General features: G+C 35.4%; 2 protein-coding genes across 2 annotated transcripts; both read right to left on the bottom strand.

The window, feature by feature from the left end:
• Positions 1 to 577: 577 nt before the first annotated feature.
• Positions 578 to 2,073, bottom strand: LOC116115763 (GDSL esterase/lipase At4g16230-like). The gene is made up of 5 exons (XM_031401895.1): positions 1,821 to 2,073; positions 1,593 to 1,723; positions 1,230 to 1,475; positions 891 to 1,146; positions 578 to 809 (listed from the first exon to the last, which is right to left on the bottom strand). Exons 1-5 carry the CDS (start codon positions 2,071 to 2,073, stop codon positions 583 to 585), a joined length of 1,113 nt encoding a protein of 370 aa, XP_031257755.1. The 3' UTR covers positions 578 to 582.
• Positions 2,074 to 22,722: 20,649 nt separating this feature from the next.
• On the bottom strand, positions 22,723 to 23,471 carry LOC116115769 (TMV resistance protein N-like). Its single transcript, XM_031401902.1, has 2 exons — positions 22,981 to 23,471; positions 22,723 to 22,834 (listed from the first exon to the last, which is right to left on the bottom strand). Exons 1-2 carry the CDS (start codon positions 23,469 to 23,471, stop codon positions 22,723 to 22,725), a joined length of 603 nt encoding a protein of 200 aa, XP_031257762.1.
• Positions 23,472 to 24,643: the final 1,172 nt, after the last annotated feature.

Here is a 24,643-nt window from a genome sequence, read left to right as displayed (position 1 = left end):
CGTTGTCGTTTTCTGGCAGTTGTAATGCGTGCTCATCCTTATCCCTGACGCTGCATACGTTACCTATGAAACTAACCACTGCATTCGGATCAGTTTATACATATCATCTTTAGAGAAACTAGTTAAATAATATACTGTTATAATCTTTTATTTAAATCACGGATAATCATATGAGAAATAGAACTTCAGACTTACTATCTCCAATTCATACTATCCGTAACATAAAGTTATTTTCATTGATATGTGTGACGATATTGGTGTTATAGATGTTGACTTGGTTGTTGTCATTCTCATGAACATAATCAACTGCCATAATTTTCTTGCCCAACAGATGATATTTTGTTAGATTATTTAATGCCCACATGAATAAACAAATTTGGAGCCAAACTTTGAGTCTTGCTGCCTGCTACACATCAATGAGATGAGTTTATGTTTTATCAGTCATTTCAACTTGCATTACACAAACCCTATTGATGAATTTCTCCTGACCATTTTTTCTAACACTGTGATACTATAATCTTTGATCTAACATCTGTTAATCACACAGTCAAATTTTATCAGACTTTGCGTCCTATGAACTTATCAAAGTGTGTTAACGAGTTGCCGGATGTTGATGGGTGAAATATCCTCAGAGTCGCCGTCCAAGAGGCGTTTTGCAATGAGGAGATTAGCTGCATCAGAGGGATGATATGGATCCCAGAACAGATACTTGGATCTGTCACGGCAAACTTTTGATAAAGGACCACAAGGGATTAGACCGCCATGGTAACCAGCCACATAGCAACATGCTGAATTTACGTTATCAAAACCTGTAAACGAAAAAAAGGTCTTGGTTTAGGCTATGTGAATTTAAGCTAATTTCGGATAAATTTTCAGCATTTTGTACCAACCATATGATTTGTAGTTTTGTAAGATATCTTCCAATATGTGATACACATCCGCATGCACAAATTTTGATTCCTGTAGAGATGAACTAAGCTCTGCAATAAGGCTTTTCAATTTGGTATTAAATAATTGTGCCATCTGATTTGGATAACTAGCACAACTTTCTCCTGCTGATGGATTCATGTCTCTTTGATATGGTAAGCACCCAATTGGACCTACATTTGCCACAACAATTTTTCTAGCACCCAAATTGTAGAGTCTCTGCAAGTAATAACAATCTTTTAGTGGTTCAGTCGAACAGCTATAATGGAGAATAGATTGTGTATAGTTGAAAAGAAATTTACAGTAAGTTGTAGCCTAAATCTTGAAATCATGATTTCCACAAACGATTCTGGGGAAACCAACTTTTGCTCGGCGGTGGAGAGGACAGGAGTTAAGTAATTATTGATGAAGTCGTTAGCTCCAATTGTAACTGAGAAGAGAGCACCTTGCAACAGCTCCAGAGTTGCAGGAACACCAATGCTTGAGATCATGTCTTGCCTGGTGTTTGCAAAATTATCTAACTGCGCGTCCAAGTTGATTCGACCGCCCTGTGAATTATAAACAAATTGCCTGTTAATGTTGCTCAGACTTATATATATATGTATATATATCTATTAGACACATTAAATTCAAGCATGTTTTAAATCCTGAGATAAAGAGCTTACAAAGATGCTTCCAGTTTGATTAAGAATTCCACCTCCACCTGAAGCATAGTTAACACCCTGCAAAATCATGGATCCTTTTGTAGAGGGAGCCAAATAAGGAGGAGTGAATCCCTGGAAACCCAATTCCTGACCTGGTAAAGAAATTCAAATTAGCAAAATTTGATATAGATCACCATCTGTGAATAGCAAATGTAAAGTAGAATGAAGCAGAACAGAAACAGAACTAGCCTATAATGTCAACGATCGTTCTTCCATTAGTGTATCGTCCTGTGGGGGCTCCGAAATCAATCCCATTTGGTATGTAATCAGCCTTGGAGAGTGAAACAATGTAGTTGTTGTTTCCCACATCAACCAAGGAGTCACCAAAGACAAAATTAGCTGGAATCTGACTTGCAAAGGACTTCTCCAGAAACATAAAGACTGTCCAATATATTCCAGATACAATAGCAATAATAATCTGTTTGTCTGAGAGAATGAACATTATTGCAAACTACAAGCAGTAAAACAAAAAAACTGGAACGAACTCTGCAAATCTCAATAGACGACAGAATGGCTTGAAATGTATCAAGCTGGCATATGGTGTAGATGTACTTATACAAATAACTCTTTCAACTTGCCAAAGGTAAACTTTCTATTCTTGAATCTTAAAACATTAAATGAACAGTTGTAAAGAAGAATCTGGGTAGGAAAATACCCTTGAATAGCAAAAACCCAGAGAAGAATATTGGATACATTGATTGCCCTGCAAAATCAGCACCAATCCGTGAGAGGCAAAGCTGTTATTAATAAAAAAAATAAAATTATTGAAGAAGATATATGAATTTACTCCTTGCTTTGCCAAGGAAGTGAAGAATTTTAATTTTTGCAACCACCAACGAACCAAGCATTACTGCTGAAATTTAGGAACTCCCATGTGTGAAATTTAATGCTTTTAACTTAAAATAGTCACTAACATTCACATTTTATCCCATAAGTTGCCTGGAACAGTGACTCTTGCTAAGAAATTAAATGGGAAGATGGCAAGTAGCCCTTTTATATATATATATATAGTCTTTGAGGGCTGACAAGATTGTGAATGAATCGTGGAGAATTTATTTCTGTAACCTACTAACTCTGCAAAAATCAAACTCAAAGTCTCAGTGATGGGCTTGTTTAGAGTCTGATAGAATTGTTTTTTTATCACATCCTATATATATCTCTATATCTCTTGCGTGACGTTTAAAAGCAAATCTGAGATGATCATCATCTTTTAAGATAAGTACGGGATGTGATTAAGCTTAATCCACTATCCTTTTGAGATTTTACATTTGGACTTGCAAGAACTGGCTTGGTTGGAATCTTAGTGCAATTCAGAAATGGATAATATTTCAATGAGCAATGAAAATTTCTCCAGGTTGCGCATGTGATTTATGAGGTCATTGAAAATGGTACCGATCTAGACACAGAAATTGGTAGATATGTTGTATAATAAAGTGGGCGGTGGTTTGGGTTTGGGACAGACTTTTAACTGACATGCCTGATTTATTTTTGGCCCTGGCCTTTGCAGGACCATTAATTTCAAAGAAAGAATAACAGCTTTGGGCTACTATCTCACTCTTACCTTCTTCAAATTTCTTTTAAAAAATTATTTTTAGTTTACATATTCTTCCTCAACATGGACAACTCTTAAATTAATGCCCACATACAGATTAAATGTAATCTAATGGAATTCCGACGGTAGTTAGACAAAATTTGTCATAATTTATACAGCTTAGAAATAACATAATCTAGATGCATTCTGTCAAATTTACAGGTTCAATTCCTACTATATGCACGCGTGTAGGAACCTCCAACATCATTTGTTTCGCAAGCTGACGCACATTCATCGGTGAGATAATATTTGAGTCACCATCCATGAAATGCTTGGCTGCAAATAGCAGCTTCAGATGGATGGAATGCATCCCAGAACACATACTTGGTCCGATTCTCACAAACTTGTGCGAAATAAATACAGGGGATTAAGCTGCCGTGGACTCGAGCTCTAGCAACTTGGCAGCAAGCCATATCTACTATTTCAAATCCTGAGAAGCAAAGAGATTGATACATGGCCAAATTCACTGTGAATATCATATACAAATTATATTTGATTATCATAATTTTGAAGAATATTATCCAAAGCCGCAAAAGCATCTGCTTAAATATATATTAATTTTTTTATGGCTTCTGGTAAGCTCAGCGAGCAGCCCTTCCAGTTTATTGTTATATAACTGGGCATCTTTGTTCAAGGAATCGATACAACTATCTCCAGGTGGATTGAAATCTCTTTCTAAAGGCATGAAACCAACAGGACTGGCGCTTACTGCCACTACAATCTTTCTGGCACCTAAGACTCTGTAACAAGACTTTCAGCTGCTTGTCTACCAATTCTCGAGATGATATCTTCCTTAGTTTTTTCAAAGTAAGAGATTTGCATTTCCAAACTGATAACATCACCCTGTACAAATCGGCATATGGAATATTGTAAATCATTTTCAACGATATAACTTTGTTATATTACATATCAAGTTAACACCATCAGCCACCAATCTGAAAAAACGAAAACTCTAGTAATTAGAATAGAAAATATTACAAAGATGCCTCCAGTTTCCTTTAATATTTCTGTTCCGCGGCTCGACAATCTATATTCCAAGGTGAAGCTTTTGGCAGGTATTTTGTTCAGGAAAAAGTATTCCAGCAAGTAATGTATTTAATTTTTGGAGATTCAATGGTTTAGTGGGATGTTAATAACAGTAGCTAAGCCTACCATTCCCTTCTGTGGGATTGATTTCAGCACCTGAGGTTCAACAGGACGCTATAAAAAAATGGTAAAATAATCCAAATAACAACGGCAAGTTTCATTCTTTTTTGACTTGTGTCATTGAATTTACTTATTATTATGAAATTGGACAAAGTATAATATAACTAAAATTGTATCTTATTACAACAGAAAAGCATGCGCTCAAAGAAATTCTCCCAATGAAATTATTTTAAGGGATGGAATGTTCTGAAATGCTGGCATCGCAACTCTGGTATTGCCATTTAGAAATTTCAGTGGAATGCTCGCAATTTAACAAGTTGTCGAATATTCACCGGTGAGATAAAATTGGAGCCACCATCCATAAAATACCCGACTGCAATTAGATTAGCAGCTTCAGTTGGATGAAATGCATTGAGCGTCGCTAACACATGGGAATGAGCTCCAGAAACATGGCAGCACGCAAAATCGGCTTTATCAAACCTTGAGAAGCATTGAAACATATGTTTATATCAATGTGATTAACATATGCAGATAATATAGGTTATACTCAGCATATGATTTATACTTTTGAAGAATATCTTGCGAAACAGCATAAAGATCTTCATAAACATTGTGATGATGTGCCTTCTTAATTGCCAAGGTGGAAGTCAACTCTAGCTTTAAAGGTCAAACTAAGATGCGACAGCGTTTTGGGTTAATGGGTTAACACTTATGCATATCGCGATCACACTTCTCATACTCTGCATCTCCTCTCGGCCTTTTACCTCAACAGAATGTCAGACTCCAAGGAACCTTCCAGATTGTTACTCATCTTACGATTATGGAGAAATCGAAGACAGGTGGAGGCTGATCAAGGAAGGGTGCATGTGTATTTAACATCGATTGATGAAGGAGAAATGGAGATCTCATAGTGGAGAAAACCTAGGGTTTTCGGATTGGGTGTGTTCTTTCCTTTTGTAAAGTTTTCTTCTCTACTTTGATCATTACTCTGTACTGTTTGGCTATTAATAAGAATACCCTATTGTGAGCCTTGGAGAGTGGATGTAGGCTTCAAAGCCGAACCACTATAATTGATGTGCTTGTGTTCTTTGTTGATTCTCTTCATTTGTTCATAGCTCTATTAACTGATTCCTAAATTGATTATTAAATTGTTCAATTAGAGTTAGTCAGTAAACTCTTAAGTTCTAACAAATTGGTATCAGAGCCCAGTTGAAGGTTCAGTTAGGGTTTCACTGGTTTAATCATGCCTAAATTCAGTTTTGGGTTTTCTTAGCTGCTTACTTTTCTATTGCTGTGTGTTTTCCGAATCTGTGAGAGAAACATGTCAACTAAGTTTGAGCTTGAAAAGTTTACTGGTGAAAACGATTTTGGATTATGGAAAATGAAGATTGAAGTAGTTCTGATTAAGGAGGGTTTGGCTTTAGCTTTGAAGGGGGAAGTTGAGTTACAGCAAGATATGCTGAACAAGGCCAAAAGCTCACTGATCCTCGACTTGGGTGATAAAGTACTTCGAGAAGTCAAGAAGGAAAAAACTGCTACTGAAATATGGAACAGGTTAGATTCTCTTTACCAGTCTAAGATTGTTCCTAATAGATTATTTCTAAAACAGAGTCTATTTGGGTTTAAGATGGATGGACAAAAATCACTAAAGGATAATAAGGATGACTTTCTTAAGATTATACAAGATTTAGAACGCATCTCAGTTGAAATTGATGATGAGGATCAAGCTGTGATCCTGTTAAACTCTTTACCCAAAACTTATTCAAATTTTGTAGAAACCTTGAAATATGGTAGACAAACTCTGGAGTTTAAAGAAGTTGTAGAGGCTATCTCAGCTAATGACACTAAAAATAGGATTAGAGAAAAAAATGTGAGTGATGGTGAAGGCCTTCTAGTCAAAGGAAAATCTAAGAAGAAGAACTAGAAAAAGGGAAAAGAGGGGGGGGGGGGAGCAGAATAGACATAGGTCAAAATCTAAAACTGGAAGATGGAAGTGTTTTTTCTGCCATAAGGAGGGTCACCTTAGGAGAAACTGTCCTGAGAGAAAGAAAAAGAAATATGAGAAGAAGGGTGATGGAGGTAGTGCAGGAGTAGTATCAAAGGGTTATGAGAGTTCATAAATTCTAGTTGTTTCAGAAGGCAAGATTAATGATGAATGGATTTTAGACACTGGCTGCACTTATCACATGACACCTAACAAGGAGTGGTTTAGCTCCTTTCAATCTCTAGATGGTTGGAAAGTGATGATGGGGAATAATGTTGTCTGTCATATTAAGGGAATAGTCTCTGTTAAGTTGAATCTCCATAATGGATTAACCTAAACCCTTACTGATGTTAGATATATCCCTGACCTCAAAAGAAACCTTATCTCTCTTGGGACATTAGACTCTATAGGTCCAAGTTATAAGGCTGCCAATGGGAGTCTTAGTGTTTTGAAAGGGTCTTTGATAGTTATGAAGAAAAGAAAAATGGTATGTATGAGTTGAAAGGTAGTACTTATAATGGAGTGGCTATTGTTGGGTCAACTGAGGGGCAAGATAAAACCACCTTGTGGCACCAAAGACTTGCCTATGTCAGTGAAAGAGGTCTAGAACTTAGTAAGCAAAACCTATTGTGTGGGGATAAAACAGGAAATCTGACATTCTGTGAGCATTGCATATTTGAAAAAATGAGTAGAGTGAAATTTAGGACTGGACAACACTACTCAAACTCACCACTTGAGTATGTGCATTATGATGTATGGGGTCCATCTAGGCATTATTCCCTTGGAGGATGATTGTACTTTTTCAGTTTTGTAGATAACTACTCGAGGTATGTTTGGATCTATTTCCTCAAAAGCAAGGATGAAGCATTTTCTAGATTTAGGGAATGGAAGACCATGGTTGAAAACCAAACTGGAAAGAAACTAAAGAAGTTGAGAACTGACAATGGTTTAGGATTTGTCAATGAAGCATTCAATAATTACTGTAGAGTTCATGAGATAGTTAGACATAAGATAGTAAGATACACTCCACAACAAAACGGTCTCTGTGAAAGGATGAATAGAACCATTCTAGAAAAAGTGACAAGCATTTTGTCATGTTCTAAACTGTCAATTAAGTTTTGGGTTGAAGTAGCCCATACTAGATAAATAGAACACCTTCTTCAGTTATAGGTTTTAGGGTTCCACTTGAGAAATGGACTGGTCATCCTATAAACCTGGAAAATCTTAGAGTTTTTGGGTGTTTTACTTATGTTCATGTAAAGGATGACAAATTAAAACTAAGAGCCATTAAATGCATCTTCTTAGGATATCCAGATGGAGTTAAAGGCTATAAGTTCTAGAATTTAGAATCTAAGAAATGTATTGTGAGTAGAGATGTTGTTTTTAGAGAGATATTCTACCTGGTTTAGAAGGTAAATCTGATGTATCTGAGGGTTGCTATCCAGGATTAGAACATTAGAACTAGAAGTCCAGGACTCCAATTTCAGTCTAGGTTTGAATCAAGGTGGAGTTGAGGAATTAAATGCTCATGAGAATCAACCAAATGCTGATCATGAAGTAGGTCAGGAGGCACCAGTTGAAGATCCATCAAACTTGACAGATTATCAGTTATCAAGGGATAAAACTAGAAGAACAACCAGACCTCCTAATAGATTAGGTTTTGCAAACCTAGTTGCTTATGCACTTCAAGTGGAGGAAGAGATGAATGGTGAGCCTAAGACCTTCCAAGAAGCAGTTTCAGGACCTGAAAAATTAGAACGGAAGAGAGCAATTGAAGAAGAATTCGATTCTCTGATGAAGAATAATACATAGATTTTGGTTAATAAACCAAAAGATTGTAGAGTGGTCAAATGCAAATGATTTTCAAAAGAAAACCAGGATTAACATCTCAAGAATCACCTATTTACAAGGCTAGGTTAGTTGAAAAAGTATTTACACAAGTAGAGGGGGTTGATTATAATGAATTTTTTTCTCTAGTGGTCAAACATACATCCATCAGGGTATTGCTCTCACTTGTAGTTCAACTCAATCTAGAATTAGAACAACTCGATGTGAAGACAACTTTCTTGCATGGGGATTTGGAAGAAAACATCTTAACGGAACAACCTGAAGGATACAACAACGCTACAGGTAAAGTTTGTTTGTTAAAAAAATCATTATATGGTTTGAAACAGTCACCACGACAGTGGTATAAGAAACTTGATCATTTTATGATTGAAATTGGATTTGATAGATGTAATTTTAACAACTACTTTTATTTTAAAAGAATCTCTGAACTGACTCAAATTTTCTTACTGTTGTATGTGGATGATATGCTTGTGGCATGCCATGATAAAACTGAGTTGTGTCAGCTGAAGAAGTTACTGAACGTCAAGTTTGAAATGAAAGAACTGGGACAAGCTCAGAAAATTCTTGGTATTTCTATTAGTAGAAATAGAACTCTTGGAAGCCTGAAGTTAGTACAACAGGACTATGCTGAGAAAATCCTACAAAAATTCAACATGCAAGATGCAAAGACTGTTCAAACTCCTCTTGGAGCCCATCTGAAGCTTTCACATGAGCAGAGTCCACAGATTGAAAAAGAAAAACTGGAGATGGCAGAAATTCCTTATGCAAGTGCACTAGGGAGTTTGATGTACTTGATGGTGTGTTCAAGACCAGACTTAGGTTTTGCTGTTAGTCTTGTAAGTATGTTTATGAACAATCCAGGAAAGTCTCACTGGATGGCTCTGAAGTGGATTATGAGATATTTGAATGGAACCAAATCAGTGGGCATTGTGTTTAAGAAAAATCAAAGTTATAATGGTTGTGTTAAGGGTTTTGCTGATGCAGATTATGCAAGAGATGTGGATAGGAGGAGGTCAACCTCTGGTTTTGTTTTCACTTTGTGGGGAAATACTATTAGTTGGAAATCCAAGCTGCAACATGTGGTCACTCTATCTTCAACAGAGTCAGAGTATGTGGCATTGACAGAGGTAGCAAAAGAACCTACCTGGTTGAAAGGTCTTGTAAATGAGTTGGGTATTGAGCAACAAACAGTGAAGATAAATAGTGATAGCCAGAGTGCAATCCATCTCTATAAAAACCAAGTGTTCCACGAAAAAACCAAACACATAGATGTTTGCCTTCATTTCATTAGGGAAATGATCGAAAAAGGGGAAATCGAGTTTGAAAAAGTTGATGGTTCATACAACCCTACTGATATGTTCACTAAACCAGTTCTAGTTGAAAAACACAGGCTCTGTATAAGCCTTCTTCAAGTTCAAGAGTGAACATATGCATTCCAAGGCCACATGGAGTGACAAATCAAGAAGCCAAGGTGGAGAATTGTGATGATGTGGCTTCTTAATTGCCATGGTGGAAGTCAACTCTAGCTTTAAAGGTCAAACAGAGATGCGACATCGTTTTGGGTTAATGGGTTAACACTTATGCATATCGCGATCAGACTTCTCATACTCACTCCAAGGAACCTTCCAGATTGTTGCTCATCTTACAGTTATAGAGAAATCGAAGACAGGTGGAGGCTGATAAAGGAAGGGTGCATATGTATTTAACACCGATTGATGAAGGAGAAATAGAGATCTCATATTGGAGAAAACCTAGGGTTTTCGGATTGGGTGTGTTCTTTCTTTTTGTAAAGTTTTCTTCTCTGCTTTGATCATTACTCTGTACTGTTTGGCTATTAATAAGAATACCCTACTGTGAACCTTGGAGAGTGGATGTAAGCTGCAAAGCCGAACCACTATAATTGTTGTGTCTTGTGTTCTTTGTTGATTCCCTTCATTTGTTCATAGCTCTATTAGTTGATTCCTAAATTTATTGTTAAATTGTTCAATTAGAGTTAGTCAGTGAACCCTTAAGTTCTAACAAACATAGATTGATTGTGTATTACTTCTGGTAAGCTCATTTAGCAGCCCTTACAAATTTACTGTTATATAACTGGGCTTCTTGATTCAAGGAAGCAATAAAATCATCTCCAGGCTAGTTCACATCTCTTTCATAAGGTATACAACCAAGAACACCAACGTTTGATACTATAATCTTTCAATCTAAATTATAGAGTCTCTGCCCACAGGGAAACACAAAATTACTAAACATTTTAATCAAATCAACTAAGAAATTATTTTAACGTATCATTGTGAAGGAAATCTTATTTTGATCTGAAATCTGAATCTTGAAATCATGTTGTCCATATAAGCATTTACATGCAAGATCTTTCCTAAAAAATTTGTCTTCCTAAAGATTTTATCAGTTGATCCAATTGTGACAATGTATAGAGATTGTGTGACTTTTAGCTGCTTCCTAAGTATTACAAAGACACTTCCAGTTTCATTAAGTATTCTTGCTTCAGAAGAAGCATAATCAATACCCTTCAAAATCATGTTTCCAACTGTTGTTTGGAGCCAAGTAAGGAGGAGTGAAGGTTTTAAAACCTAATTCCTGTCCTGCTGGGAACAAAATTATAGGAATAAGCTCTCAACTTATGAGTTAATTTAGTCAGAATTAAGGGAAAATCAAGGACAAGTACAAAGTTAAAAATAAACAAAACTTGCCTATGATGTCAGTGAACGAAATAAAGACAGCAGCGAGAACAAAATAACAATAAAACAAATTACAGACAGTAAACAAAGAGACAATAACTCGCGCAATTAATCTTGGTTCACCCATTATGGCCTATGTCCAGCCGAGTCAATATTATTGCAATACTTTCTCATCTCTCTTGTTTACAATGAATGAATTGCCCTATGATTGCTATCACACTCATAACAAGAGAAAAATATGTTTTTATACTAAGTTTAAAGTGACAAAACCTAGTTTTACAAGGATTCATATTCTTAAGTCCAAACCCAATAAGGAATTAATGACTTAAAGAAATCATTTAGCGGTTATACAAGGAAAAGACCCAAACTACCTACGGGCCTAGGGGCACTGCCCCCACAACCCTTGCCTGCTCATCGGGAAGCGGGGCCCCCAGTCATCCCGAATGCGTTTGCATAATCCATTAATGCTAAAGTAGTCGACAACTCTAACAATCAGGAATTGTTTTATTATTCATATAACGTCCAAATGGACCTGCACTACCAAAATCAATACCATTCGGACTAATTGAGTTGCCCTTATACTAATATAGAAGTTGTTTCCCATATCAACCAGTGAATCTCTCAAAATTAAAATTGCTGGAATACTGTTCATTGAATAGGTTTCCAAAACAAAGTATACTGCTGAAACTACGAGTACATACCAGATGGATTTTAGTCTCTCTAGTATCATCTCCATGACTAAAAATTCAACTTTACAATTAACTCATAGAATTTTATTGTACTGTCAGCTAGCTCTTTACTTATGAAAAAAGAATATTTTGAGAACCGGTTATGCCTGCAATCCTGGATGAGTTGAGCGTAGAGGTTAATGTGGTTCGGTGTGAAATGTAGGCCATTTATGGCTAAAGATATGATAGGAAACCTTATTTAATTAGTAACGAAAATAGACTGCAATGTTATTCTTTTGAATCAAGTACATTTTTGTGAAGAATGAATGTGTAGCTAGCCATTTCTGCCAAGCTGCTATTAGATCCATGCCTAACTCATTAATATTGTACGGATCATCAACATACCCTCATAAAAAGGACATCTTAATTTTGAATTGATTGGTGTGGGGTTTAATTGGGTTTTGTAATTGCTGATAGGTCTTGCCACACTAATTCTATCACAGTAACTTATGCAGAGCTGTTTAATGGGCTATAAATTTAATATGCCAACAAAAGTTTAGGACAACTTAGTTAGTACAAAGTTAAGGTTAAATCTTGAAATATATACCTGCAAGTTTGCTTTTCCTTGTTTTTCAAACCAACAGATCAATAGCTTCAAATGAAATAAGAATAATACTACACATACAAAATTTTAAGTATTTTTAATGATATTGTATTATTTATGGAATTTTAAGTATTTTTAATGATATTGTTCAAGAAAGTGGTTTTATTTGGCCAAGGCCTTGCAATCAATAGTTTTGCATCTCAAAAAGTATAAATTGTGGGGTTCATTCCATCACAACTCTTAGTTGGAGGGGGCTAGTTTACCAAACTATAGTATCCCTTGTGCAAATCACCATTTTCATTAATTAGCACGTTCGATATAAGATTCAAGGTTCAAGAGGAAGGCATTTTGAACCTCAGCAAAAAGAGCTAGGTAAAAGATATTACACCAGACGTAAACAGAGAAACACTAATAGAGATCAAGGTGCTGACCAAGTTGATGTTCCCAAATATTCTCAAGATCATTTACTGGGAATTGGCATCCAATGATTAGGGCAAAGACAAAGAGGATGAAAGAGGCTTTGCAAGGCTTGATCATGGAAGTGCAATACAAAGAGGCTGTACTAGAAGACTATAAGACTAAATTTGAAGATTTCAAAGCTTCACCAAGGATGGCCTATTATCTTTTTATGCAAGGGGTAGATTCAAAAGATCAAGTTGGATGCAAGGATTAATTTAGGAATTAATTTTCGTTTATTTAATCTTGGGCTTTTTTTTTTATGTTTTAATTATCATTAAATTCTTTAGTCTTTTATTTATTTAAGGTTTAATTAGGCCTAATTCGCTTGTACTTAGGCCCAACCCGTTTTTCAATTAGCTAGGATTTTCTTTTAAGGTTTGTTGCTTATAAAAAGGAGCAGCCATGTTATTTTTAGAGGGCAAATTATTATCAATTGTACTTCAAAAAGCTATTTGCTTTGCCTTCTTGTGTTCTTGATTGAATGCTTGAATCTCGACTTATCAAAGGGAGTGATCAACCTTTGTGGCGTCTCAAGATTAGGGTTTTAAAGACTTAGTTTCCTTAGGGTTCTAATTCGATCATCTCAACACGTTCCTAGCAAAAAAACTTGTTCCTATCTATCATTTGGTATCAGAGCTTTGGTTGTTGGAAACAGTTATTTATCTTAACACTCTTTGTTTGTGTTCTAGATTTTAAAAAAAAAAAAAAAAATTGAATTCGTCTTTTCATGTTTTGTTGCGTATAAAAAAAAAAAAAAAAAAAAAAAAAAGAAGAACAAAATGGCAATGTCGAGTTGTTAAGTTTCCCATTCTTATTCTCTTTGCTAAGTATCCTTTTTTTGTTCAATTAAGTTCCAATTCTTGTTTTTCTTGCTTGAGCTTCTTATTCTTGTTGAATTAGTTTCTTTTATTCTATTCTAATTTCCTTTTTATTTTGTTCTAGTTTCCCTTTATTTTTGTTCTAGTGATTGTTTCAAGCATATACAAGGTTGTTTTGTGTCTTTTGCCTTCTTAATCATTTAGCGTCAATTCCAGTGATTTCTTTCACATGTCTTTTGCTTTCTTTTAGAGTTTTCTTATTTTTCTTGGTTCTTTAGAGTCATCTTGGGTCTTTCTTTCTGTTGACCGTTTGCCTCAACTAAGTTTTTAAAGTTCTGATTTTTGAGATTGTCACCATTTAACCGGTTGTTTCTTGAGATTTGTTGAATTCTTTGATTCTGTTAAGAACATAAAGGGGGTTGGCTTGGCTTTGAGTGGTAAAAGGCAAGAGAGATCATCATCAAGAAAAAGCCTGCATAGTGTGAAACACAAGTGATAGCTATCTGATTTGAGTGCAAACACGTGAGGGAGTGTGTGAGGAACAACACCTTTTATTTTATTTAATTTTACTGGTTGAAACCATGAGTAACGAAGGAGGAAAACCACAAGAGGTTGACATGAAATTCTTCATCAAGGCTGTTAATAACCAATTTAAATTGTTGAATGTGAGATTGAATGATTTGGAGTCCTCTTCCGGTTCTAAATCACATAGAGGACGTGAGTTCGATGAAGAAGACGAAGCTGATTCCGAAGTGGAGAGAACAAGTTAAAACGGACCAAGAACGTTGACTCATAAGAAGATAACAATATTGACAGTATAAAAATGGCAATTCTGACTTTCAAGGAAAGAATAATCCTGAGCTATACTTGGAGTGGGAAAGAAAGGTTGAGCATGTATCTGATTGTCATAATTACTCCAAGGAGAAGAAGGTAAAGCTAACAGCCGTGGAGTTTACAGATTATGCAAATATATGGTAGGATCAATTGGCGATCGATAGGCATAGAAGTGGTGAGAGGCCTATTCGGTCATGGGAAGAGATGAAGTTGGTGATGCGCAAGAGATTTATACCTAGCCATTACTATAGAGATTTGTATAGGAAGTTACAAGGGCTGGTTCAAGGTTCCATGAGTGTAGAGGATTATTATAAGGATGAAGAAGATGAGGAGCAACGTGAGCATATTTTTCACACAAGATGTCACGTGAAGGATAAGGTATGTACATTGATTATTGATAGTGGAAGTTGTACTAATGTTGCTAGTACTTTATTAGTAGAAAAGTTGAATTTGAAGTGGAAGAAGTATCCTAAACCGTACAAGCTACAATGGCTAAATGACTATGGAGAAGTGAAGGTAAACAAGCAAGTTCGGGGTTCCTTTTTTAATTGGCAAGTATGAGGATGAGGTTCTTTGTGATGTGGCACTGATGTATGCTGGTCATATATTGTTTGGCTGACCGTGGCAGTTTGATAGGAGGGTGTCGCATGATGCGTACAAAAATCGTTATTCTTTTGTAATGAACAACCGAAAAGTTGTATTAGCCCCTCTCAAACCTTTGCAAGCTTATGAGGACCAGATTAGGATAGCAAGAGAGTGCAAAATGAGAGAGAAACAAAAGTATGAGCAAGAGGAAAATAGAAAGAGAGCAAGTAAGGTCGAGAGGAAAAATGGAGAGAAAAGTGAGCAACATGGAGAGAAAAATAAAAGAATGAGTGTACTTGCTGAAAAACATGAGGTTAAGAGTATAATGATGGCAAGGCAACAAGTACTTGTACTTATGTACAAGGATGTTTATTTTTCTATTAATAACCTTAAATCATCTTTGTCTAGTGTTGTCGTGTATTTATTGCAGGAATTTGAGAACCTATTTCTTGAGGAGATTCCCCATGGATTACCTCCTCTAAGAGGAATTGAGCATCAAATAGATTTCATACTTGATTCCGTCATACCAAATCGACCTGCTTATAGAGCTAATCCTAAGGAAACGAAGGAGATACAAAGGCAAGTGGATGAGCTGTTGCAAAAGGGATTTGTAAGGGAGAGTATCAGCCCATGTTCGGTTCCTGTCCTCTCAGTCCCAAAGAAAGATGGAACATAGCGCATGTGTGTGGATTGTCGAGCTATTAACAAGATAACGGTAAAGTATAGATATCCTATCCCCAGATTAGATGATATGCTTGATGAATTGCATGGCTCTCAATTGTTTTCTAAAATTGATTTAAAGAATGACTATTATCAGATTCGTATGAAAGAGGGAGATGAATAGAAAACTGCATTTAAAACTAAATATGGATTGTATGAGTGGTTAGTAATGCCTTTCGGTTTAACTAATGCACCTAGTACATTCATAAGGTTAATGAACCATGTCTTGCATGCTTTCATGGGAAAATTTGTGGTAGTTTACTTTGATGATATTTTAGTTTATAGCAAAAATTTGGATAAACATGTGAAACACTTGCATGTTGTGTTTAATGTGTTGAAGGAGCACCAATTGTATGCTAATCTTAAGAAGTGCACGTTTTGCATGGAATCTGTTGTGTTTCTTGGATTTGTTGTTAGTTCGCAGGGTATTAGTGTTGATGAAAAAAAGGTAAGAGCAATGAGGGACTAGCCTACACCTAAGAATGCGAACGAGGTGAGAAGTTTCCATGGTTTGGCAAAAGTTTTTATCGAAGGTTTGTTAAAGATTTTAGTTCTATTGCTACACCTTTGAATAAACTTGTTAAAAAGAATGTTGTTTTTAAGTGGGACGATGTGCATGACCGGGCTTTCAAAACTTTGAAAGATAAGCTAACTAATTCACCTTTGTTGTGTTTGCCTAACTTTGATAAAGCTTTTGAAATAGAATGTGATGCATCCGGGATTGGACTAGGAGCTGTTTTGATGCAGGATTCCAAACCAATTGCTTATTTTAGTGAAAAGCTAAGCGGGGCAACATTGAATTATCCTACTTACGACAAGGAGCTTTATGCATTAGTGAGAACTCTTCAAACATGGCAGCATTACTTGTGGCCGAGGGAATTCATCATTCATTCCGATCATGAGAGCTTGAAGTTCTTGAAGAACCAAGGTAAGCTTAATAAAAGACATGCTAAGTGGTTGGAGTTCATAGAAACGTTTCCTTATGTAATCAAATACAAGCAATGGAAGGAAAACGTTGTGGCTGATGCATTGTCTAAAAGGTGCGTATTACTCACTTCATTGCAAACTAAATTACTTGGTTTTGAATTGCTTAAGGATTTGTATGCCAATGATTCTGATTTCAGCCAAGTATGGAATGCATGTGATAAGTGTGTGTTTGGTGACTTTTATAGGCATGAAGGATTTCTATTCAAGAAAGATAAATTATTTGTGCCTATTTATTCTGTTCGTGAGTTGCTTGTTAGGAAAAGTCATGGGGGAGGTTTGATGGGTCACTTTGGTGTTCTAAAGACTTTAGATATATTACGTGAGCATTTTTATTGGCCTAATATGAAGCATGATGTGAAATCTGTTTGTGATAAGTGCATTATATGTAGGCAAACAAAATCTAAAGTTAGACCGCATGGCTTGTATACCCCTTTACCTGTACCTAATCAACCTTGGATTGATATATCTATAAATTTTGTTTTAGGATTACCAAGGACTCAAAGTGGTAAGGATAGCATATTTGTTGTTGTTGATAGGTTTAGTAAAATAGCTCATTTTATTACATGTTCTAAAACAAACGACGCAACACATATTGTTGGTTTGTTCTTTAAAGAAGTGGTTCGTTTGCATGGGTTGCCTAAGACAATTGTTAGTAATATAGATGTTAAGTTCCTAAGTCATTTTTGGCGCACTTTATGGAATAAATTAGGAAACAAACTGTTAGTTTCTACTGTTGCACATCCTCAAACGGATGGTTAAACTGAAGTAGTTAATAGGACTCTCACTACTTTGTTGCGTGCTATATATCATTCAAAAGAACTTAAGGCAGTGGGAGAAGTGTTTGCCACATATTGAGTTTGCATATAATAGGACTATTCATTCTACTTCTTAATTTTCTCCTTTTGAAATTGTTTATGGCTTTAACACTTTAACACCTTTGGATATTTTACCTTTGCCTACTAATGAGCATGCTAATCATGATGGTAAGAAAAAGGCAGATTTTGTGAAGGATTTACATGCCAGAGTTCGGGCCAACATTGAAAGGAAGAATGAGCAATATGCTAAGCAAGCCAATAAGGGGCGTTTGAAAGTTGTCTTCCAACCTGGAGATTGGGTTTGGGTGCACATGCATAAGGAGAGGTTTCCCACACAAAGGAAATCAAAATTGCAATCTTGAGGAGATGGACATTTTCAAGTCTTGGAGCGGATCAATGATAATGCCTACAAGCTAGATTTGCCAAGCGACTATGGTAATGTTAGTGCAACTTTTAATGTTGCTGATTTATCTTTGTTTGATGTAGGAGATTCGAGGACGAATCCTTTCAAAGAGGAGGGGAATAATGGAGATCGAGATGCTGACCAAGTTGATGTTCCCAAATATTCTCAAGATCATTTGCAAGGAATTGGCGGTCCAATGACTAGGGCAAAGACAAAGAGGATGAAAGAGACTTTGCAAGGCTTGATCATGGAAGTGCAATACAAAGAGGCTGTACTAGAAGACTGTAAGACTAAATTTGAAGATTTCAAAACTTTACCAAGGATAGCCTATTATCTTTTTATGCAAGGGGTAGATTCGGAGGATCAAGTTGGATGCAAGGATTAATTTAGGAATTAATTTTCGTTTATTTAATCTTAGGCTTTTTTTTTTTATGTTTTAATTGTCATTAGATTCTTTAGTCTTTTATTTATTTAAGGTTTAATTAGGCCCAATTCGCTTGTACTTAGGCCCAACCCGTTTTTCAATTAACTAGGATTTTTTTTTAGGGTTTGTTGCTTATAAAAAGGAGCAACCATGTTATTTTTAGAGGGACAAATTATTATCAATTGAAGTTTATTTCAGAAAGCTATTTGCTTTGTCTTCTTGTGTTCTTGATTGAATGCTTGAATCTCGACTTATCAAAGGGAGTGATCAACCTTTATGGCATCTCCAGATTAGGGTTTTAAGGACTTAGTTTCCTTAGGGTTCTAATTCGATCATCCTCAACACGTTCCTAGCAAAACAACTTGTTCCTATTCTATCAAACACAAAGATTGTTGTAACTATGGTGCTCCCATCCATAATCTTCAGTACTTGTTTTGCTGGTCAATGGCGTGGAGCTGTGCTGAGAGATATGGAAGGAACTGATGGTAGTATTGTTGTGTACATTTTGCCTGTTGACAGATCTGGGAATTTTTTCCTTGTTCTAGAGGCTTCAACCTGTTTTTTTGTGGCTGCCCTTGGCTCTTTTTGTATAGCCCCCTAAGGGTTTGTGTAGGGAGTGTCCTGTGGTTCAGAGGATTGTTTTTTCTTCTGTTTTTGTTTTGCCTTGCCTGATGGTTTTGTCCCGGGTATTGGCCTCTAAGGGGTTCTGCTCCTTCTGTTCGTAAATCCTTTCATCTTTATACAATTATGGTGTTTACATGTTCATTTCTTTGCATGTTTAATTGTGTGTTTCAGGTCATTATTCTTTGCATGTTTAATTGTGTGTTTCAGGTCATTATTCTTTATGTTTTGACCCATACAATTTAAAAACAAACTTAATTACAGAAGAATTTGGAGGATTCGACCGCCAATGTTGAAAAATTCTCTCCTGCAATGAGAACCATTGTGGCCGGATGACAAGTCCGTTAATCACTGGTCCCGTGAGAGACAATCACCGGGTTTACCCCAAAAAAATATTCATTGAGTTCAAGCCAGAGATGTGAATAAAGGGCTTGAAATATGGGTGGAATTGCCAAACCAGTATATCAAATCAGACTGCCACAAATTCTGAACTGTTGACATTTTCTCAACATTTTTGAGTCTCTTCCTAACCAACAACAAATATCTAAAAGTAACTAAATGTAGTGAACATTTGGTATACCAGGAAATTGGTTTCTAAAAAAGGGGATTGCTTCGAAATGGTAAAAGGGGTGTGTCCTTATATCCAAAATCATGGTCATGTGTGTTATTGTAACAGCTACAGACTTAAAAAACAAAACAAAACATATGAGCCTCACATAAAATTTGTTGGAAACCCTCCAAAATAAAGAGTTTTTTGTAACTTACTTTCGGCTCCAATCTAGTAACATCCAATTTTAACTTTCAAACAAATCGATACCTTAAATAACTTGTGTAAATCCCTCTATATAAAACCAGGAATCTATCACATGATCATATAAGCCTTAGAATTCTAGGTACCCAATAAACATTAAATAAATAAATTATATATATATAAAATATTGTCCCACCTCAGACATGCCTTCCTCCCCTAGACCTCCTTCAACATTCCATAGAGTGATTCATATTGCCTTTGCAGCAAGTCTCGTCATTGTCACTTGTTTTTCGGGTCATGTCNCCCTCATTTTTATTGTATTCTTTATGAAATTCTACCTCTTTTCACTCCCCACTTTTTCAACTAATTTTGAGTGAAAAGACCATTTTACCCTTAATGCAAGTTTAAGGCATTTTCTTCATATTCTCTTAAAATAACTTTAATAAAAATTAACTAAGGGCTATAAAACATAATTTAAATCATGTACCTCCATGTTGGGTGTTACATTATTTTAGAAAGCTATTTGCTTTGCCTTCTTGTGTTCTTGATTGAATGTTTGAATCTCGACTTATCAAAGGGAGTGATCAACCTTTGTGGCATCTCAAGATTAGGGTTTTAAGGACTTAGTTTCCTTAGGTTTCTAATTCGATCATCCTCAACACGTTCCTAGCAAACCAACTTGTTCATATTCCATCAATATACAATTACTTTTATTATATATACACAATTGAAATCCTAATGTTATATTCCAAGTGATGTTGACCCATAATATATCAATGTCACATTAATTCTATGTTGTTATTAAAACTTACCGTGGTATTACAATTTTTTTCCCATGTTGCCCCTAAACAGTTGAACATTTGGTCCAAATTAACCTTATATTTGTTAATATTTACAAAACACCCAATCACTCATGCAGACATTTTTGTCCTCACTTTTTAAAATTTTCAGACAACATTGCCCTTGTTATTTTCATTATTTACAGAAATGTCATATACCCAAAACTAGTCACCACTGGCAGCCACCATCGATCGTCACCAGAGGCTACCAAAAGTCACCATAATGGCGTACGACAGGCCGTATATGGCCGGCCGTGCGCCGGTGAGGCTTTTTCCGACCATGGATCACACTATGGCTGTTTCACGACCAAGGATATGATCGTGAAACGACGACTGATCTAGCCATGAAACAGCTAGGTCTTTGGTCGTAAAACGGCCGACGTTTTACGACCAGATTTGTGGCACTGCCGGTATCATTGCCAGATTTGTGGCACTGCCTGCATCACTGCCAGATTTGAGGCATTGCCAGCGGCCACTAGCGGTGGTGGCTAGCTGCCGGTAATGGCCTGGGGTGGGTAGGGGTGTTTTTGTAAGTCTAAAATATTTTTGTTTGCTATGGTGTTTTTGCTCAATCTAAAAAGTAGGGGGTCAAAAGAAATTATTCAAAAAATAATAATAAAAAATATTGTTATATTAATATTTAAAAAAGAAGGCAATTTAGTAATCTATATAACATACCCACTCATTTATCCTCCCAACCAAACATATTATTCACCAATTTATTCGAACCAACCAAACATATTTTCTAAATATTTTCAGTAATCTTCAAGATGATTTTTTATTCCGTTAATATAATATCCCCTATTATAAAACATTATATGATCCAAACCCCTCCAACAAACTTAGGATTTTGGTCGTCAATTTCACATGCATTTATGAATTGGAGTTGCTGCTAGCTAGCCAATGAATGGGAATATGGGATTGATATCTTAGAAAGAAGATCGAGTGGCTGAGTCTTTTTCTGATTTTATTTTTCTTTTAAATAGGAGGGTCCCTCTCTTTTTTTTTTGAGTAATAAATACCTCGGCCACAATCAAACGTAACTAAACTGGCATGAACTAGAATGTTTTTTATTAATCCCAAGCAGTGGCAAGTCCTGAGCAATTGAAAATAACCTCTCCCTATCTGATGACACTTGAAAATGTTTTTTTATTAATTTAAGAATATGAACGTTTTACACGTTAAAAATCCACATTAATTTCGTGGAACTAGAATTTGTCTCTTTACAATTAAACCCATGTATTTAATGACCAATAATGTTAAATATACAAATAAATCTTACAAAGATTTATATACAAACTGATGTGGCAGAAAAAGAATAGAATAGTGAATATAATGAGTTTATCTTTTTGTATCCATTCTTCTATTCATTTTTTGCCACATCAGTTTGTACATAAATCTTTGTAATAGTTATTTGTATATGTAACATTACTCTTTAAATGATCCGTTTCAAATGCTACAATAAATAAACTTTAAGTGAGGGATCATTTGCATGCATAAAATTTTATGTATATATTAAATTAATTTATTGAATTTTATTTTCGAGTCTTAGGCACTATTATTTTCAATTTCCATGACATATAAGCTTGGTGGAATAAATTAATATAATTATAGACAGACAAAGAGAAAATTTAATAGCGAAATAACACATGAAATGGAGGGAAATTCTCAGGAAGTTTAACTATTATGAAATCGGACGGCAATCCCTTATATTGTGATAGATATCTATACGTATAAATGGTTTCCTCATAAGGATCTATCCATCCATTCAACTTCTCAGCTCCATCCACGTATTTTCGGCGGCATATAATTGTATCTTTCTCTTAATTTAGTAGACACATACTTTTAATTTCGTCACATGTATTATACAAATATTATACTACTGTATATATAATTTGTAAAGAGAGAAAAAAACAACCTCAATTTAATGAATCTTCATCATAATTTATGAATTAATTACTTAGAACATGAAAGCATAAAAATAAAAATAAAAATACAATTCATTGAAGCTGTTAAACTTATTACAAAAAGTGTTACAAAATGTTATAATTAACATTTATCTTACTATCTTATTGAAACATCTGCAAGATGTTAAAAAAAAGATGAATCTAATATACATATTGCAGTGGTTATTGAAGCCTGATAATGAACAATAATATTACAAAGGAGCTAAAGAAGCGATTGCTAGCACTTCTTGTTTCTCTCCCCTATACAAAAAAACGAACCAATAAAGGAATCAAATAAATTGGTTATGGTAAAATATTTAACAATCATATTAACATTATTGATCTTCATTCTTGATTAATAATCCTGCACAACGCATAGCCTTCCCTTTTTTCCATTTTCTTCAGCCTCCTCAATCAAGTTCTTGATCACTGCATCCGTCGCAGTTGTTAAGAATTCTGACCAGTCCCTATAAATAATCGAAACAATTTCAAGATTAGGAATTCCTTAATTATCAAACACCAGAAACTTTTACAGGAACTCTTATTCTTATTCTTAATGTTTGATATCAATAATTAACAAAGGAAAGATATTCGTATAAATGAATATACTTACCCTTTTAATGAGTCAAATGTAAGTCCCACCGTGTATTTTGCTTCCTCCAGAGCCCATCTAAATCTCTGCAATTCCTTGTTTGAACAAGTTCCATCGTCTCTAACCTGAAGCTGAGACGGCTTGACATCATAAAAGATGGGAATAACTTTCTTCCTCGACTCCATGATAAGAGCAAGTTCATGGAGGCAAAAATAAGACTCGCAATAACGAGGCGAAAACACAGCAACTCCGACCTTAGAGTGTCGAATCGCAGTGTCGATCTTGTCGAACAACCGATCACCAGGCTTCATATTTTTGCTATCCAAGAAAGGGTTAAGCCTTAGCCTCAAAAGATGGTCATAAAGCAACCCAGAAATGGTCCTCTTTGTATCGGTCCCTCTATGGTTAATGAAAACATCACACGGTCGTCTAATGGGTTGGATTTGATTTCTATGGTAAAGGATTTTACGACATAAATTCTTGGCTGAAGAAGAAGAAGAGTAACGCTGCATGGCACCTTGGAGAAGCTAAGCTAAGCTAATTAAATTAAGAGATAATTAGTTTATAAATAAGGTTTAAGTTGTTTTAATTTTGTTTGTAGCTGTAGGAATAGGTATGTAGAGATGGATTTATATATATATATAGAGAGAGAGAGAGAGGGAGGGAAAAGGGTGGGGATGGTTTATAGATTAAATTTGATTTGATTTTATGACTTGAAAAAGCTGGGTATTCAAGGGAGAATTCAGAATTTCTAACTATGTTGTTGGTGACCTTGAGAAAATATGCAGCACAAAAGATCGCAAGCTTTGATTATTTGACTCTTTAGGTTAACATGCGCACAGTAAGACCCTTCAAACACGTTGTTTTTTTTTTTTTTTTTTTTTTTTTTTTAAGTTAAGAGGGATACGCTGAAATGGTCATCCATTTACGAGTAAACGACTTTTCCCACCCAAGGTTTGCGTTAGTGACACTTTTCCACCCAAAAAGTTGCAAAAATACCACTTTTTCACCCAAAGTTTATATTCCATTAATACTCAAAATACATTTTACTTTCTCAGTCAACATTCAATGAGTTACCAAGAGTCATGATAAGCGAGGTTTTATAGAGTGGAGACCAGTGGATGGAATGATGGTGACCGATTAAATATTTGTCACTAGAATCAACCGAAAATCAACTAAGAATTAGAAACACTAGTTTTGCGGTGGCCGATAATCAACGAGAAATCAAGTGTCAAAGTGAGAGGAGTTTTGTATTGAGGAGACCGAAGGTTTAAATGATAGTGATGAAGATAATTTTCACCATCAGAATCGGCTTTGAATAGTAACGAAATGTTAACTTTGGGTGAAAAAGTGATATTTTAAAACTTTTTTGGGTAGAAAAGTGTCATTTTCACTCTCCATTTAATTATCTTGGAATGGTCTTATCTCATTGGGTTAAATCTGGATTAACTCCTTTAATTCTGGCCCATTACACCCAATTACATAAATATATTCTCTAAGGATTTTATTCAAGGAACAAATTAAGATTTATCATAGTTCTTAATAAAGATTGAAATAATATTTCATGTAATTACTGTATGTAGAATACAAAGTTCAAGGAAATAACCAAGCACTTAATTAGTTTTCATTGTTAACTTTGATCCGTTAAAGTGGACTATCATATGATAATATTCAAAATATTTTA

This window comes from Pistacia vera, unplaced genomic scaffold (assembly GCF_008641045.1).
Source record: "Pistacia vera cultivar Batoury unplaced genomic scaffold, PisVer_v2 Contig753, whole genome shotgun sequence".
Lineage (NCBI taxonomy): Eukaryota > Viridiplantae > Streptophyta > Magnoliopsida > Sapindales > Anacardiaceae > Pistacia > Pistacia vera.
Note: the sequence above shows the minus strand (reverse complement) of the source record. Positions and strands in the feature narration are given on the sequence as shown.